This window comes from Diadema antillarum, unplaced genomic scaffold, assembly GCF_040938485.1.
Source record: "Diadema antillarum isolate AM-2024a unplaced genomic scaffold, OU_Dant_1.0 scf00000010, whole genome shotgun sequence".
Lineage (NCBI taxonomy): Eukaryota > Metazoa > Echinodermata > Echinoidea > Diadematoida > Diadematidae > Diadema > Diadema antillarum.
In genome coordinates this window covers 578901-593380 of record NW_027270899.1, presented here as the reverse complement: position 1 = coordinate 593380, position 14480 = coordinate 578901, and the positions used below count along the sequence as shown (strand labels likewise).

Sequence of the window (14480 nt, the reverse complement as noted above, 5' to 3'; positions counted from 1 at the left end):
GTCTACTGTTTACACCTTGTTGAGTAGGGGGTGTGCGTGGCCGCATTGATGAAGAGGATTCATCCCCTATCACGTCGCAACCGGACAGTACCCCCACACCTGATTTCCCATGCCCATGACGTGAGGCCCCTTCCCACTTCCCACTTCCCTCCCCTTCCCGGCAACCGAGGAGAACTGTGTGAGACTTGGAGACTGGCTACTTGCATACTACCGGTCCAGCACTTTCAATGTGTGTGATCACCAGCCCCTACCGATGATGTCTGGTCCCCCTATGCGCCTACTCGTGGAAACGGGAGTCAAACCAGTGGCTCACCATACCCCCATACCCATCCCCATCCGTTGGCAGGATGACGTGAAGAAGGGCCTTGATCAGGACGTCCGACTCGGGTAAGCCCAGGCATACGGTTGACTTCCAGGCACTCAATCGCCATGCTACCCGCGAGACCCACCATACACAATCCCCGTTCCACCAGGCCCGTGTGGTTCCATCTAAAACATGCACAAAACTCTGTTTGATGCATGGAATGGATATCACAGTGTTCCCCTTGATGTGCGGGACCGCCATCTCACCGCCTTTATCACCCCGTGGGGTCGCTATTGGTACCTCGTGGCCCTACAGGGGTACATCGCCTCGGGGGACTGCTATAGCCGCCGGGTTGATGACATCGTGGCAGACTTCCCAGTGAAGACAAAGTGTGTGGATGACACACTCATGTAGTTGGATAGCGTATAGTATTCAGGATGCCTTCTTCCAGGTGGCTTGATGTATGTGGCCGCAACGGCATCACCTTGAACTCATCGAAGTTCGTCTTTGCACAGCAGACCATCGAGTTTGCCAGATTCGAGATAACCCCAGCGACTGTCCGCCCCTGCCCGTGCTTCCTCCAGGCCATCCGCGAATTCCCCGCACCTGAGAACGTCACCGATGTCCGCAGCTGGTTCAGCCTGTAGAACAAGGTGTCCTACACCTTTGCCTCTGCAGACCAGATGCTTCCCTTCAGAAGACTCCTCAAGCCAGGCAGCCATTTTCAATGGACAGACATCCTGCAAAAGCTCTTTGATGAAGCGAAGTCCCTGATCATCGGGGAGATCCAGGAAGGTGTCACTATCTTTGACAAGGGAAGACCCTGAAGACCTGCCTTGCCACGGATTGATCAAAGGACGGGATCGGTTTTTGGCTGCTACGGAAGCACTACCCGTGCCAGAGCACCAAGCCCTTCTGCTGCAAGTCTGGTTGGCGGGTCACCCTCGTCGGCATCCGGTTCACATCTGGGTTCTGGATGTTCTGGATGCCCTCGATAAGGCGCGTCATTTTGTCCTTGGGTGCTCTGACTTGACTGTCGCTGTGGATCACAAGCCTCTGTTGAAGATATGTGGTGATTGCTCTCTTGACACCAGCCCCAACCCCCATTTTCGCAACCTCAAGGAGAGGACCCTGCGATATTGGTTCCGTGTGGTGCACATCCCGGGCCTTTGTCACACTGCGGCTGATGCTCTCTTATGCTATCCAGTTAGTGAGTCCCAGCCGCTACACCTCCCGGATGACATCGCCAACCTCCAGGGACCCACTAGTGAGTCTGGCCACATCGAACTCCCATGTGGCATCCTAGCTGCCACCCGGTGTTGTGTGGAGGGCATGACGGACACTCCATAGGTGTGCGCCCAGGGTACCCCCGATGACAATGCCATCGTTGAGTCGGTCACTTGGGATGACATCCTCTTAGCCACTTCCAGCGACCCCCCCCCCCCCTCTTACTCGACTTGGTGGAGAATGGCTTCCCAGACTGCCACGATGACTTACCTGTTGATCTTCGTCCCAGCCGCTACACCTCCCGGATGATATCGCCAACCTCTAGGGACCCACTAGTGAGTCTGGCCACGTCGAACTCCCACGTGCCATCCTAGCTGCCACCCAGTGTTGTGTGGAGGGCATGGCGGACACTCCACAGGTTTGCGCCCAGGGTACCCCCGATGACAATGCCATCGTTGAGTCAGTCACTTGGGATGACATCCTCTTAGCCACCTCCAGCGACCCCCCCCCCCTTCCCCCTCTTACTCGACTTGATGGAGAATGGCTTCCCAGACTGCCGCGATGACTTACCTGTTGATCTTCGCCGGAATCACCAATTTCACGATGGTCTATCCAGTTTTGATGGGATGGTGCTCTACAACGACCGTATCGTGATTCCCTCCACTCTGCGAGAGAAGGCCCTTCGAGCCCTCCACTCGGGCAACCAAGGGGTTTCTCAAATGTGTTCCAGGGCTGAATTCTCCTTCTTCTGGTCTGGGTTGTCATCTGACATAACGGACCTGCAGGCACGATGTTCAACATGCAACTGCATGGCTCCCTCTCAGCCGTGCGCTTCCCCCCCCCCCCCCCCCCACCCGTCAGCCCTGCATATCCATTCCAGTGCCTCGTGGCCGACTACTTCCACTATCATGGTCGGTCCTTCCTCGTTGTGGTGGACAGATACAGCAATTGGCCGATCATGGAAGAGGCTGCCAACGGGGCCGCCGGGCTGCGATTGCCGCATTTAGAAACATATTCATCACCCACGGCATTAGCGACGAGCTCACCTCTGACGGTGGGCCTGAGTTCACGTCCAACAAGACTAGGACATTTCTCCGGGCTTGGGGGTCCACCATCGCATCTCCTCTGTCGCGTTTCCACACAGTAATTGCAGTGCAGAGGTCGGGGTCAAGACGGTCAAACGTCTCATCGCCGGGAACACCACTGCTGATGGCTCCCTCGACACTGATGAATTCCAGCGTGCCATCCTGCAGTATCGGAACACTCCCGACCGTGACACTTGCCTATCCCCTGCTCAGTGTGCCTTCGGTCGGCCTATCCAGGATTTCATCCCCATCCACCCGGGCAAGTATCGTCCCCACTCAACATGGCGGGACACTCTTTCATCGCGGGAGAAGGCCTTGCGGAATAGGCACATGCACGCTGCCGGACTTCTCTCCGCCCACACACGGGTACTCCCCCCACTTTCCGTTGGTGACGACATCCGCATCCAGAACCAAACAGGCCCCCACCTGACAAAGTGGGACAATTAGACTGGAATAGTGGTTGAAGCGCGCCAGTTCGACCAGTATGTCATCAGGGTGGACAGCTCAGGACGTGTCACACTCCATAACAGGAAGTTCCTCCGCACGTACCAGCCGGTTATCCCTTGGGCGACCCTCACCACATACCCAGGCCCCTCCACGGTCTCGCCTCCACCTCGTGCCATTCACCCCACCACGACGTGTGGGGTGACAGCCCAAGTGATCAGCCCAAGTGATCAGCCCGTTTCCTCCGGCTCACCAGACCACGCCCCTACCTCACAGTTGCCTGTGGGCCTGGAACCACGCTGCCGTCTGCCCTGCTCCGTCTGTGTTCTCTTTCCATTCAATGCCCCGGGACGTAAGGAGGAGCCTCTCCCTGCAGCACCAGACGCTGACCCCTTCCCTCCCACGCTCCGACGCTCTACACGACGGAAGGCTCCATCTGGCTCATCTCCATTACTGATCAGACTTGTCATTGTTCTTTCATCTCGTTAGATAGGTGTTATTTGTTGGTTAACTTTTTGCGCGTTGGACTTCAGTTGACTTTTACTTGTTGCTCAGTTCCTTGTTATTCAGTCTTTCTGGAATCCACGTTTTATTGCTCCAAAAGCCTTGGGCGGCATAGATAATTATTTTTATAACTTGATATATCTTTTTCCTTTTGCAGCCTCCATTGGACTTAGTGTGATTATTGCTTGATTTGAACAATCGGATATTGATAGCAAAGAGCAATACTCATCTATTGTTCTCCTCTATTTTCAAAAAATTTCATTCAAAAGGTATGTTATGTCTTTAATTGGAGTCATAGTTGTCAGTACTTTTTATAATTGTGCAGAACAAACCATATCCATCATCAGGGCAAGGAAACAAACAAAGTATATTTATCCTCTCAAGTTCATGTATATTAAAATCAAGCATGATAATACATTATATATTTTGTAAGATATATATTATTTTGTGCCCCTCCATCTTCATTTTCAGGTACTGAGATAATTTAGAAACAGACTTTCACCTTACGGTAAAGAAACATCCTGCATTTCATCCTCATTGAATACATTGAATGGATTGAATGGATTATCCATATTGAATTAGACATGTATGTAGACTATCCGAGAAGAAGAATCCAAGGAACATTTGTTAATAACAGTATAGATATGCTATTCCATATTATTCTATTCTGTTCTATGTGTTGTTGTCAGTTTGGTGAAATGGCAAATGTTGCAGATCTATGATGAATTAAAATGATGTTATTATACACCCATGTACTTGTACAGCCTTAGAGGAGGCAGTGGAAAACTTTAAGTTTTCACATACAAAACAAGGAAAAGTAGAAATTACGCGGTGCGTAATATATGTCCCCGCCGGAAGTAGCATTTTGTAGCAAAATGTACAATATAGGTCAAAAATCAAGGTCAAAGGTCAAAGAAGTCAAAGGTCAAATTCTGTGTAGAAGTTTTGAAGCCCTCACCTAGTGCCATCACATAAAGCAAAGGTAATCGAAATCGGGTTAGAAATGGCGAAGGAGTAGCATTTTGTAGCAAAATGTACAATACAGGTCAAAAATCAAGGTCAAAGGTCAAAGAAGTCAAAGGTCAAAATTCTGTGTAGAAGTTTTGAAGCCCTCACCTAGTGCCATCACATAAAGCAAACGGAATTGAAATCGGGTTAGAAATGGCGAAGGAGTAGCATTTTGTAGCAAAATGTACAATATAGGTCAAAGGTCAAGGTCAAAGGTCACAACTGAAATTCTGTGTAGAAGTTTCAAAGCTCCCATGTAGTGCTATCATATAAAGCAAACAGAATCAAAATTGGCTCATAAATGACAGAGAAGTAGCAAATTGAATATTTTGATCACACACGGACGCACACACAGACACACGGACGCACGGACACACGGACACACACACGTACGGAGCCCGTTTCATAGTCCCCTGCTCGAACTCGTTCGGCGGGGACAATTACAAGATAAAATGTTATAAACGCCATGACCTTGAAAATGACCTTGAGAATGACCTAGTGTACATGGTTATCCTTCATTGAAAGTCAATATGAAATGTGTGATACTGTTCTATTCAGTTTTGGTTATAGATCATTTTTGCACATAAAGCACTTTACTGTCACATATATGTAGCCTACTATAGGGCCGGAAAGCTATCATGAATCATTTGCACTAAATACCGTTGTTGCCATGGTAACAAAAAGGAGCAATCTTTTCATTTATTTAGAAAAAAACAACAACACACTTTGTAGATTGTGAACTTTAATGATTTGATCATTAGGGATTCTCGCAAAGGAACTGACTTTTATTATATAAATTAAATGCTTTGACCTGGAGTATGACCTTGAGAATGACCTTGAGAATGACCTTGAGAAGGATTTAGAGGGTAAACTAACCAGATACCCTCTATTGAGAATACCTAAAATGCTTAATCACGATAAATAATGAGAAATGATAAGTTGAATGGTCATTATTTCACATTGTTACACATTTTAAACACAAATTTCTATCACGTGGGCCTGTTACAGAGCCAAAAGCTCTTCTTTGCACAAGAGACTCAACTTCCGTTTCCATGGTAATAACTTAGCAGACTGAAGTCATGTGGTAGAGTTAGAGTCAGCTTGCTTCCTAGTTTGTGTAGCGAACTCATAGTAGTATGTACAGTTCCTTGAAGGATTTGACAAAAACTCTATCACAAAAATTGGTGATGAATTTGTATAAATTTTGTGATATTCAATAATTTGACCTTGACGTGACCTTCATATCCTCGAAGAATGAGCCATGTTCATATTTATTGCAAAAATCTTTAGTAAGTTACTTAAGCCTTTATTCCAAGACAAGATTATCCTACTAATTCGATTACTTACAGAAAATTTTAACCTTTAATATATTGTCTCATTCTCTAGAAATGACATTGAATCGGCACATGGTTTAAGAGGTTGTGATATATCAACTGCGTTGCCATGGTAACGATCAAGAGTTGGAACCTAAGATCATCATTTCCGAAAAGTAGAGACTTGTACCTATCCAACGGTACCAAGATATCTTGGGCCCCCTGGGGGTGCTACGAAAATGCAATTTTCAGGCCTTGGCTCATGGACTATAAGTGGAAATTGCTCATTTGAGTGACAGGAAGGAGAATGGGCGTATCATGACCATTCCCCACCATTCCCTTTGTTTTGAAGTATCAAAGTATTAGGAACTGGAAGCACCAACAAAAATTCAACAGGGAGACCATAACAATATGCGCCCCCGCCCCCGCCCCCCCCCCCCCCCCCCCCCCCCCCCCACACACACACACACACACACCCAGCAGGTAGGACTATAAAATCAAACAAATGGAATGGCAGAGATTTCATACACACTGGGGAGATTCAAAGAATTCTAGAGGTTTTCCTTTCTGTTTTGGTTGTCACAAACCAGTGATAGAAGAAGCAACCAAATATTACCTCTCCAAATTAAGATGATTAAGATGAGGTGATGATATCACAGCACCACAAGTCTGCAGCTGACACATATCTTCACTAAATCTTGATTTTTTTAAACAAAAGATACGTCTACCCTTGACATTATTTATTGCTGTTATATTGTAAGAATCTAGTATGCTGGCTGTAGGTGTGGATGGTATAGGCTAAATCACTTCTCAAATACATAATAAACATAATCACAGTCCTTAAATAAACCATAATGACGAACAATAATCTTTAGCACAGCTGGCAGCATCACCTTGTATGGGAGTACAGAGATCTTGACTCAAATATTAATTGGTGCTGTTATTATTTACTAACACAATGTACAGAAGAAAAAGAAATGACAGAGATCATCAGCTAGATCCTGGACTTGGTCCTGGTTGTGATGCATTTGGCCTCTTCATGTAGACCCTGGTGTTGACGGAGTCTGCCACACAGAAGTTCCCATCTCCGGTGATTTCATAACTCCTGGTGAAACCGTTCGTTTGATGACTGCTGCTCGATAGATCAATATCATTTCCTGTCAACAAATGTTCAAATCAAAAAAAAAAATGAAACCAGATAAGGCAAAATCCACAGTGGAATCAAGCATTCACTTGTCTCTTTGTTTGTGTAATCACGTGTAACACAGACTTGAAACAGGTAGACATAGTTACTGAATAGTAGAGTTATGCACAGGGGCACAACAGGGATTGCTGAGCAATTCAAAGTTAGCATAAAGTAATTATAAAGTAAAAATGAAAATATCGTAGTCGCAATTAGTAGCAATAGTAACAGTAGAGTAATATAAGCAGTTGTAGTATTATTATGATAATGTAATAATATGATAACAATAAGGTCAATAACAGAAATAGAATATTGATTCTATGTGTTTTATCATTATCATTGTTACTATTACCAGAATTATTATCACCATCACCATCATCATCATATAAACATTTGTTGTTGTTGTTGTCACTGCTCCCATTACTATGATTACAGGTGTAATCATTAGTTGTCACTATAGGTCTCAATTGGCATTTTTATCATCCTATTTATTTCACATGCATGCATACTACATAAGCGACCCGCTACAACGAAAGGATCCGAAAGTCGGGGGAGGACAATTTTCTGAAAATGGCATGACATTATTCCCTTACTCTTATTTAATTTCATAGCACATCTCATAAAAGTACTCGGTTGCGGAGATATTGATGATTCTATTAGCGCATGTCAAATGGTTGAGGAAATCACAGTTTCGAGAAAAACGCCTTCAAAGTTTTCCTTCCGACACTATCATGATCAAGGGGAGGCATGACAATAGAAGGCATGCTCCTAGCGACCTCCACGATGTTAATTTAAGCTTAGCAACAGCGGTTTACGCAAGACCAATCAGTAATCAGGATGCCACGCACTGACCAATAGGATCACTCCCTCGTTGCTAGGGGCAGAGTTTAGCTGTGGCACTAAATCCAAATCTTCGGACATGTTTCTGTTACGTTGAAAGTCAGAAAATCATGGCCAAAAAAAATGCTGATTTCTTGCCTTTCCTTTGATCATTTAGCTTCGAAATTTTGGCAGATGATAGACAAAACATTAGACTACAAAATTATGCTAAAAACAGAAATCTGATTGTTTTGACCAATTTTGATGATGTGACTTCAAACTCAATTTTTTTCGGCTCAGCCCATCAGCAACTTTAGGATCCTTTTGTTGAAGCGGGTCACATATATGCATCTCTTTCCCTCTGGTTTTTTCCCTTTTTATAATTATTAAATTATCATTATCTTTACTGTTACTTTTATGAATATCATCTTTATTGTCATCATTAGTTATTATATTTATTATTTTATATACACTTTGATATGTTTGATAACTTGCATTTGTTGGTTGACTCTTACTTCAATTTTGTTGCCTCCTCTTTGTACACCAGGTTAGGGCTTGCTGCTTGCTCAGCCCCTCCCCCCCCCCCCCCCCCCCCCCCACTCTTGGGGTTGCTTTTTTCACTCTTTTCCTTTCTTTATCCCCTTTATCCCTCTGTTGTTCCTTATTTTGTTTGATGTTGCCTCCCTACTTACATCCTTATCCTTAACAGTTTGCCCCCATGGTCCTTGGAATCATCACCGACCCTCCTCTGCCTTTTGTCTGTCCACCCTGCTGCTTTAATCCCCCCTCCCTTTACCTATTGGGCTCATTGCCCATGACCTCCAACCCTCCCCTTTTGTTTTCTTTGTTCTGTGTCCCTAGCACTCCCCTGACTGTTCTTGTTGTGTGAAGTCCTTATATGTGATTGCTTTCCCTGCCTGTTTGTCACTTTGCCTCTGACGAAGATTTTGCTAGGATCGAAAGCTCAGGCCCCTTTTGACTCCATCTTATTCATTTTATACTTCGTAACATCTTGGATGGTCCCGAGTTTGAATTTTGCCTTATGAAATTAGCATAGGAGAAGATGTTTCATCCAAAATGTCCCTCTTGACTCAGGTGTATACAGGAGTATCCAACAATGTTCCACGGTAAGAAGAATGACAACGCCTTCTGGTAGAGCAATAGCAACATGTACTGAAGACACTACCGGGTACTCTGGATGAATAAGACCATGCTATATCACATACATTATCACAAGATTGTGATTGATGGCATGTGCACTTTGGGATTGTTATGCAATGAGGAAAATGCTTACCATGATTGGCAGCCAGAAAATTGTCCATTTCCTGAACAATGTATGGGTGTTTGGTTCTCAGAGAGTCACGGAAATGATGGAAGGATGCAGGTCTATCTCGTAGCCATGACAACAACATCTCTGTCTGTTTCTGCGAAGGAAACCAGTCCGAGTCAAACATGTGTACATTGACACCTCACTGTATATGTACATGTACATGAGGCTTACCATATTCATCTATCAATGAATCAACAAATTACTTAAAAAGTGGGGTTTTCTAGTTGTTGTTTTCATGTTTTCGTATACAACTCACTGAACACCATTTATTCCTAGCCTAGCCCCTGTACTCATGTACAGTACATTGTCTTATCTTAATACCTTGTCAATAGGAACCTAGCTGGTGCAATATGAGGCCCATGGGTGCTTCAGAATCTCATATATTTCTCACATTAATTTCAGCCTGTAGTGAATTAAAAGAACTCTGTTTCCTTTATGGTTTAGGTGAATGATGTCTTTGACAATGCACTTTCCTGTCTTTCTTGAAAAGTGCAGTCCACTGTCTGATTTTGATACCTTAAAGGACAAGTTCACCTTCATAAACATAAGGATTGAGAAAATGCAACAATATTAGTAGAACACATCAGTGAAAGTTTGAGGAAAATTGGACAATCGATGCAAAAGTTATGAATTTTTTAAATTTTTGTGTTGGAACCGCTGGATGAGGAGACTACTACAGCTTGTGAGTCATATGCGTACAACAGTATAAAGAAAATATAAAAGAAAATTCAACATATTTTCACTTTTTTCGCATAATAAAAGAGCAATTGACTTGCCTCTTTCTAAGGGCAGGGGGAATAATATTACCCATAACATGTATCGGTAACGAGTCAGGGGAATGTGTACTTTTTTTCAAAAGATGGAATTTTGTGAAATTCTCTTTATATTTTCCTTATATTGTTGTACGCATGTGACATCTAAGTTATTCATACACTGCAGTAGTCTTCTCATCCAGCGGGGTACTGCACAAAAACTTCAAAAAATCATAACTTTTGAACGGATTGTCTGATTTTCCTCAAACTTTCAATGATGTGTTCTACTAATATTGCTACATTCTCTCAATCCTTATGTTTATGAAGGTGAACTTGTCCTTTAAGCATGTATAGTTAAATACAGTGCACTCCCGTTACAACGAACACGGTTATAAAAGAATTTCGTTACAACAAAGTAAAACTTCTGGTCCTAAAATTATCGCCATTAAAGTCTATGGTACAAAATTTGGTTATAACGAACACGGTTACAGCGAAATTTTCGTTATAACAAAGTCTTTTCCGAGCACCACTGACAAAGAAAAGCAAAAGAGATGTGCCCCGTTATATAATAGCGAAATGCTAATCGCTTTCAAAAATATGCAGCGGAACAAGGCATTTACAGCGTCTCTGCATGGGCGAACGCGTTACATCACTGTGTGTTCGCTTGGTGTGTCACGCACAGTTTCCGAGGAAAACTTGCGTTATTGTAATACAATAATCTGAAATTAATTAACTATTTGTTTAATTGTTCACATAGCTTTCCAGTGTATGACAAGTATTCAACAAACAGAATAGCGTACATGCGTGGCTTCCTTGTTTGTTATATCAGGCAAGTTCAACTACAGGTGTTACCCATGTGCTTTGACAAAAGAGAGCATCAATAATCGGGACTAGCGCTCTCACATCTAGAAATACTTGCCCCTACTGCAATTCGCTCTCTCTTTCAATGTGACGGCAACAATGAATTTGTGTACCTTGAATTGGAGCAGCGATTCAAAATGCAGTGTAAAACTTACAATTTTAACAGCAAATAGTTTAAAAGCACGCTGGAACACGCTTAAGCGGAGTACTTTATTTGAAAGATCAAAATATACCAGATTAAACTAGAAATGTCGCTACAGCGACTGGTTATACCCCCACCAAACAACATTTCATAAGCTTTGGTCAAAACAACATTTCATAAGCTTTGGTCAAAAAACTGAGGAAGTAGTTAAATCCGCAAGATCTTTCCTTGATCTTCTGCCATTAATATGCCGTTACCATGGCAACGTACTTTCGGGTACTGTCGAAAAATGCGTCTTGCACATCTACAACCAAAGGCACACATCTGTACCAAGTTTCATGGAAATTGGGCAAAAATTGAGGAAGTAGTTTGCAACACAAAATTTTCCATCATTTTGGCTCATAATATGTGAGCTGTTACCATGGCAACATACTTTTTGTCACTGTCAAGAAATGTGTCATGCTGACCTATATCCTAAGACAAACATTCAATATGAATTCCATGAGAATTGGAAGAACACTGATGAAGCAGTTTTGCCATGAAGCATTTTGCCCTATATTTTACCAATAACATGCCGTTACCATGACAACGCACTTTTTGCCACTGCGGAAATATGTGTCTTGCACATTAACATATTCAGATGAACATCTGTACCTAATTTCATAAAAATTGATCAAAAACTGTGGGAGGAATTCGCGACGCAAGATTTGTACCCATTTTTGCCCATAATATGCCGTTACCATGGCAACGTACTTTTGGGTACTGTCAAAAAATACATCTTGCACATCTACAACCCAAGACACACATCTGTGCCAAGTTTTATGGGAATCGGTTGAAAACTGAGGAAGTAGTTCGCGACGCAAGATTTGCAACGGACCGACCGCCCGACCGCCCGACCGTCCGCTGATTCCTATATACCCCCTTCAAACTTCGTTTGGCGGGGGTATATATATAGAAAACTAACATGCGGAAATGTGCGCATTATAGAAAAATATTAGGTTTTTAAGAGGGCCTAATTTTCATTTCATTTTGATTTGCGCATTACGAAGAAACTAGAATATACATGTTTATAACATTGAATTCTTTCCTAAACTATTCTAAATCAATTTGAGTATTTCATTCAAAATGTTACGGTGAAAATAAAGCTTGTAATTCAACGAAAGGTGAAATGTGTTCTTCGTCTCCGAACTTCGTCTTGCAATTAGAGCGGTGCCGAGCATGACTTCAAAGCGTAGTGGAATGCTAGACATCCCATTGTAACGCCTTGAACCCAAACATGTGTTTGCATGAATTACGAAGAGTTGCCAATCCATCTCTGTAACACCTCCCTGGTTATATATTGTATTTGTTCGGTTATAACGAAATTTCGTTATAACGAAAGAAAACTGCCGGTCCCGAGCACTTCGTTATAATGGGAGTGCACTGTACTACTCTACAAATAACAAACACACAAACTAGAAGAGCACCTGTAGAGCGCAGACCTCTGCCAAGCAGCTCATTTCCACCCATTATTATACATTTGTACATGCATGCTGAAAATCGCCCAATTTCCCCAATATGGAAGCCTTTTGCTTAAGACATTTGCTTCCAGCTATGCAGTGCCTCGCCCGAGCAGAGCATGCGCTTTAGAGCATTAACCTAAAATAGGGCCTATAAGCAGCTTGAACTCCCATGTTCATTGACCCTATCTGCAAAAAGATTTAAAAAGAACTTCAAAATCCATAAAACTTCCCACATCACTTCCAAAATCAAGTCATCTGTTCCTTGTGTCATTGTCAACTTTTCCTGCAAGTTTTATTCAAATCCGTTCACAACTTTTTGAGTTATTTTGCAAACAGACAAACCAACGCCGATGATCACTTAACCTCTTTCTTCCTTGGCGGAGGTAATAAAAACAAATGGCATGTAATGAGTATACACCTACTATACACCAGCTAAACTCATCTTTCCCTCACTACCATATTCAAGCTGGAGAGATTTTAGTCCCTGCCTGAAGAATCAATGGAGGTACCTCCACCTGAAAAGTTCTGTGAGGAGTGCACATATACACTGTAAATATTTTTGTCTTTACCTGTGCATTCATACTTTGAACAAGTTTCCTTTCCCTGAAAATATGAAATACAAAATTAGGACACAGTAAAAGCAATGATAGAAAGCAAACCATATAGTGGGGCAGATATGTGAAAAAAATGCTCACATCCGGCGGAAAGTATGAAATTTTGCACATAGGGGTATTTTGGGGCGCTGATTTCAAAAATTACCGGATCCAAGAGATCTGGCCTCGGGGTCGGCCGCCATTTTGAATTCCAATATGGCCCCCGTCAAAGATCCCTATCTTCAGTTCTGAGTGACATAAGCCATTTGAATTTGATACGTAAACGCATGGTGATATGGTAACTTCAATAACAGACTTATTTGACATGTCTGACAATCTGCACGGCAGCTAATTTGAATTTTCCTACATAGTTACCATGTTGGAATGTTGAAAATCTCTATCTTGGGTTTGTAAATTATGCTACCTGATTGAGCGCGCGTTTGTAACTGATTGAGTGCGTGCTGCTGTATTTACATTGTGACGTCAGCGAAAGGTGCATTCTGCTTCATTTTTGCTGCACCTTTTGGCATGCCCGTGAATGTTAGTCGTGATGTTTGTCTTCGCAACCATATTGGAATTCAAAATAGCGGGCATTGCGTTTGTCAGACACATCACATTAGTCAATTCTTAAACTCAGTATGTTGATATACTTGTTTGCACCTAATTTCAGCGCCACTCACCACTTAGAACTCGAGATAATGATTTTGAACATTTCATCGAGGCGGCCATATTGGAATTCAAAATGGCGGCTATTCGATGTTTGTCAGACATTTCAAATTAATCTGTCATCAAATTCAATATGTCAAAACGCTCTTGTGTACCAAGTTTTGGTACCACACGTCATTCAGAACTGAAGATAGGGATCTTTAAATTTGTTTTGTGATGGCGGCCATATTGGAATTCAAAATGGCGGCCGACCCAGGGGTCAGATCTCTTGGATCCGGCAATATTTGAAATCAGCGCCCCAAAATACCCCTACATGCAAAATTTCATACTTTCCGCCGGATGTGAGCATCTCGACCAATTTTTGTTACATATCTGCCCTACTAATACCTTTGGATTCTTCTCAACATCCAAGGAGATTAGATCATCCAGAGTAAGGACCTCCACCTCAAACAGGTAATCCTGTACATCTCTGACGCAAACATCACGCATGATGGCACTCTGAATCGAGCACAGGCACATCTTCTCACGGTCATTCATGCCTGGACAACTGTCTGTATGGAAGAGAAGATAATTATTGTCAGAAGTATTTATTTTACAGAGTGCACAAAGAATTCACTTTCATAGAGAGCAGTGTTTGTGTCACCTGCTTTAAGACATTCATTTTACCAACTATCACTCTAAGAAATGAAATGCATGCCTATTATTGTATCCCCCAAACAGAGTTCGGAGGATACTATGGATTTGGCC

General features: G+C 42.9%; 1 protein-coding gene across 1 annotated transcript; it reads right to left on the bottom strand.

Annotated features, from left to right (window-relative positions):
• Nucleotides 1-6407: 6407 nt before the first annotated feature.
• LOC139719916 (uncharacterized) lies at nucleotides 6408-14222 on the bottom strand. The gene is made up of 3 exons (XM_071631303.1): nucleotides 14121-14222; nucleotides 9182-9311; nucleotides 6408-7042 (listed from the first exon to the last, which is right to left on the bottom strand). The coding sequence occupies exons 1-3, from the start codon at nucleotides 14220-14222 to the stop codon at nucleotides 6876-6878; spliced, it is 399 nt and encodes a 132-aa protein (XP_071487404.1). The 3' UTR covers nucleotides 6408-6875.
• Nucleotides 14223-14480: the final 258 nt, after the last annotated feature.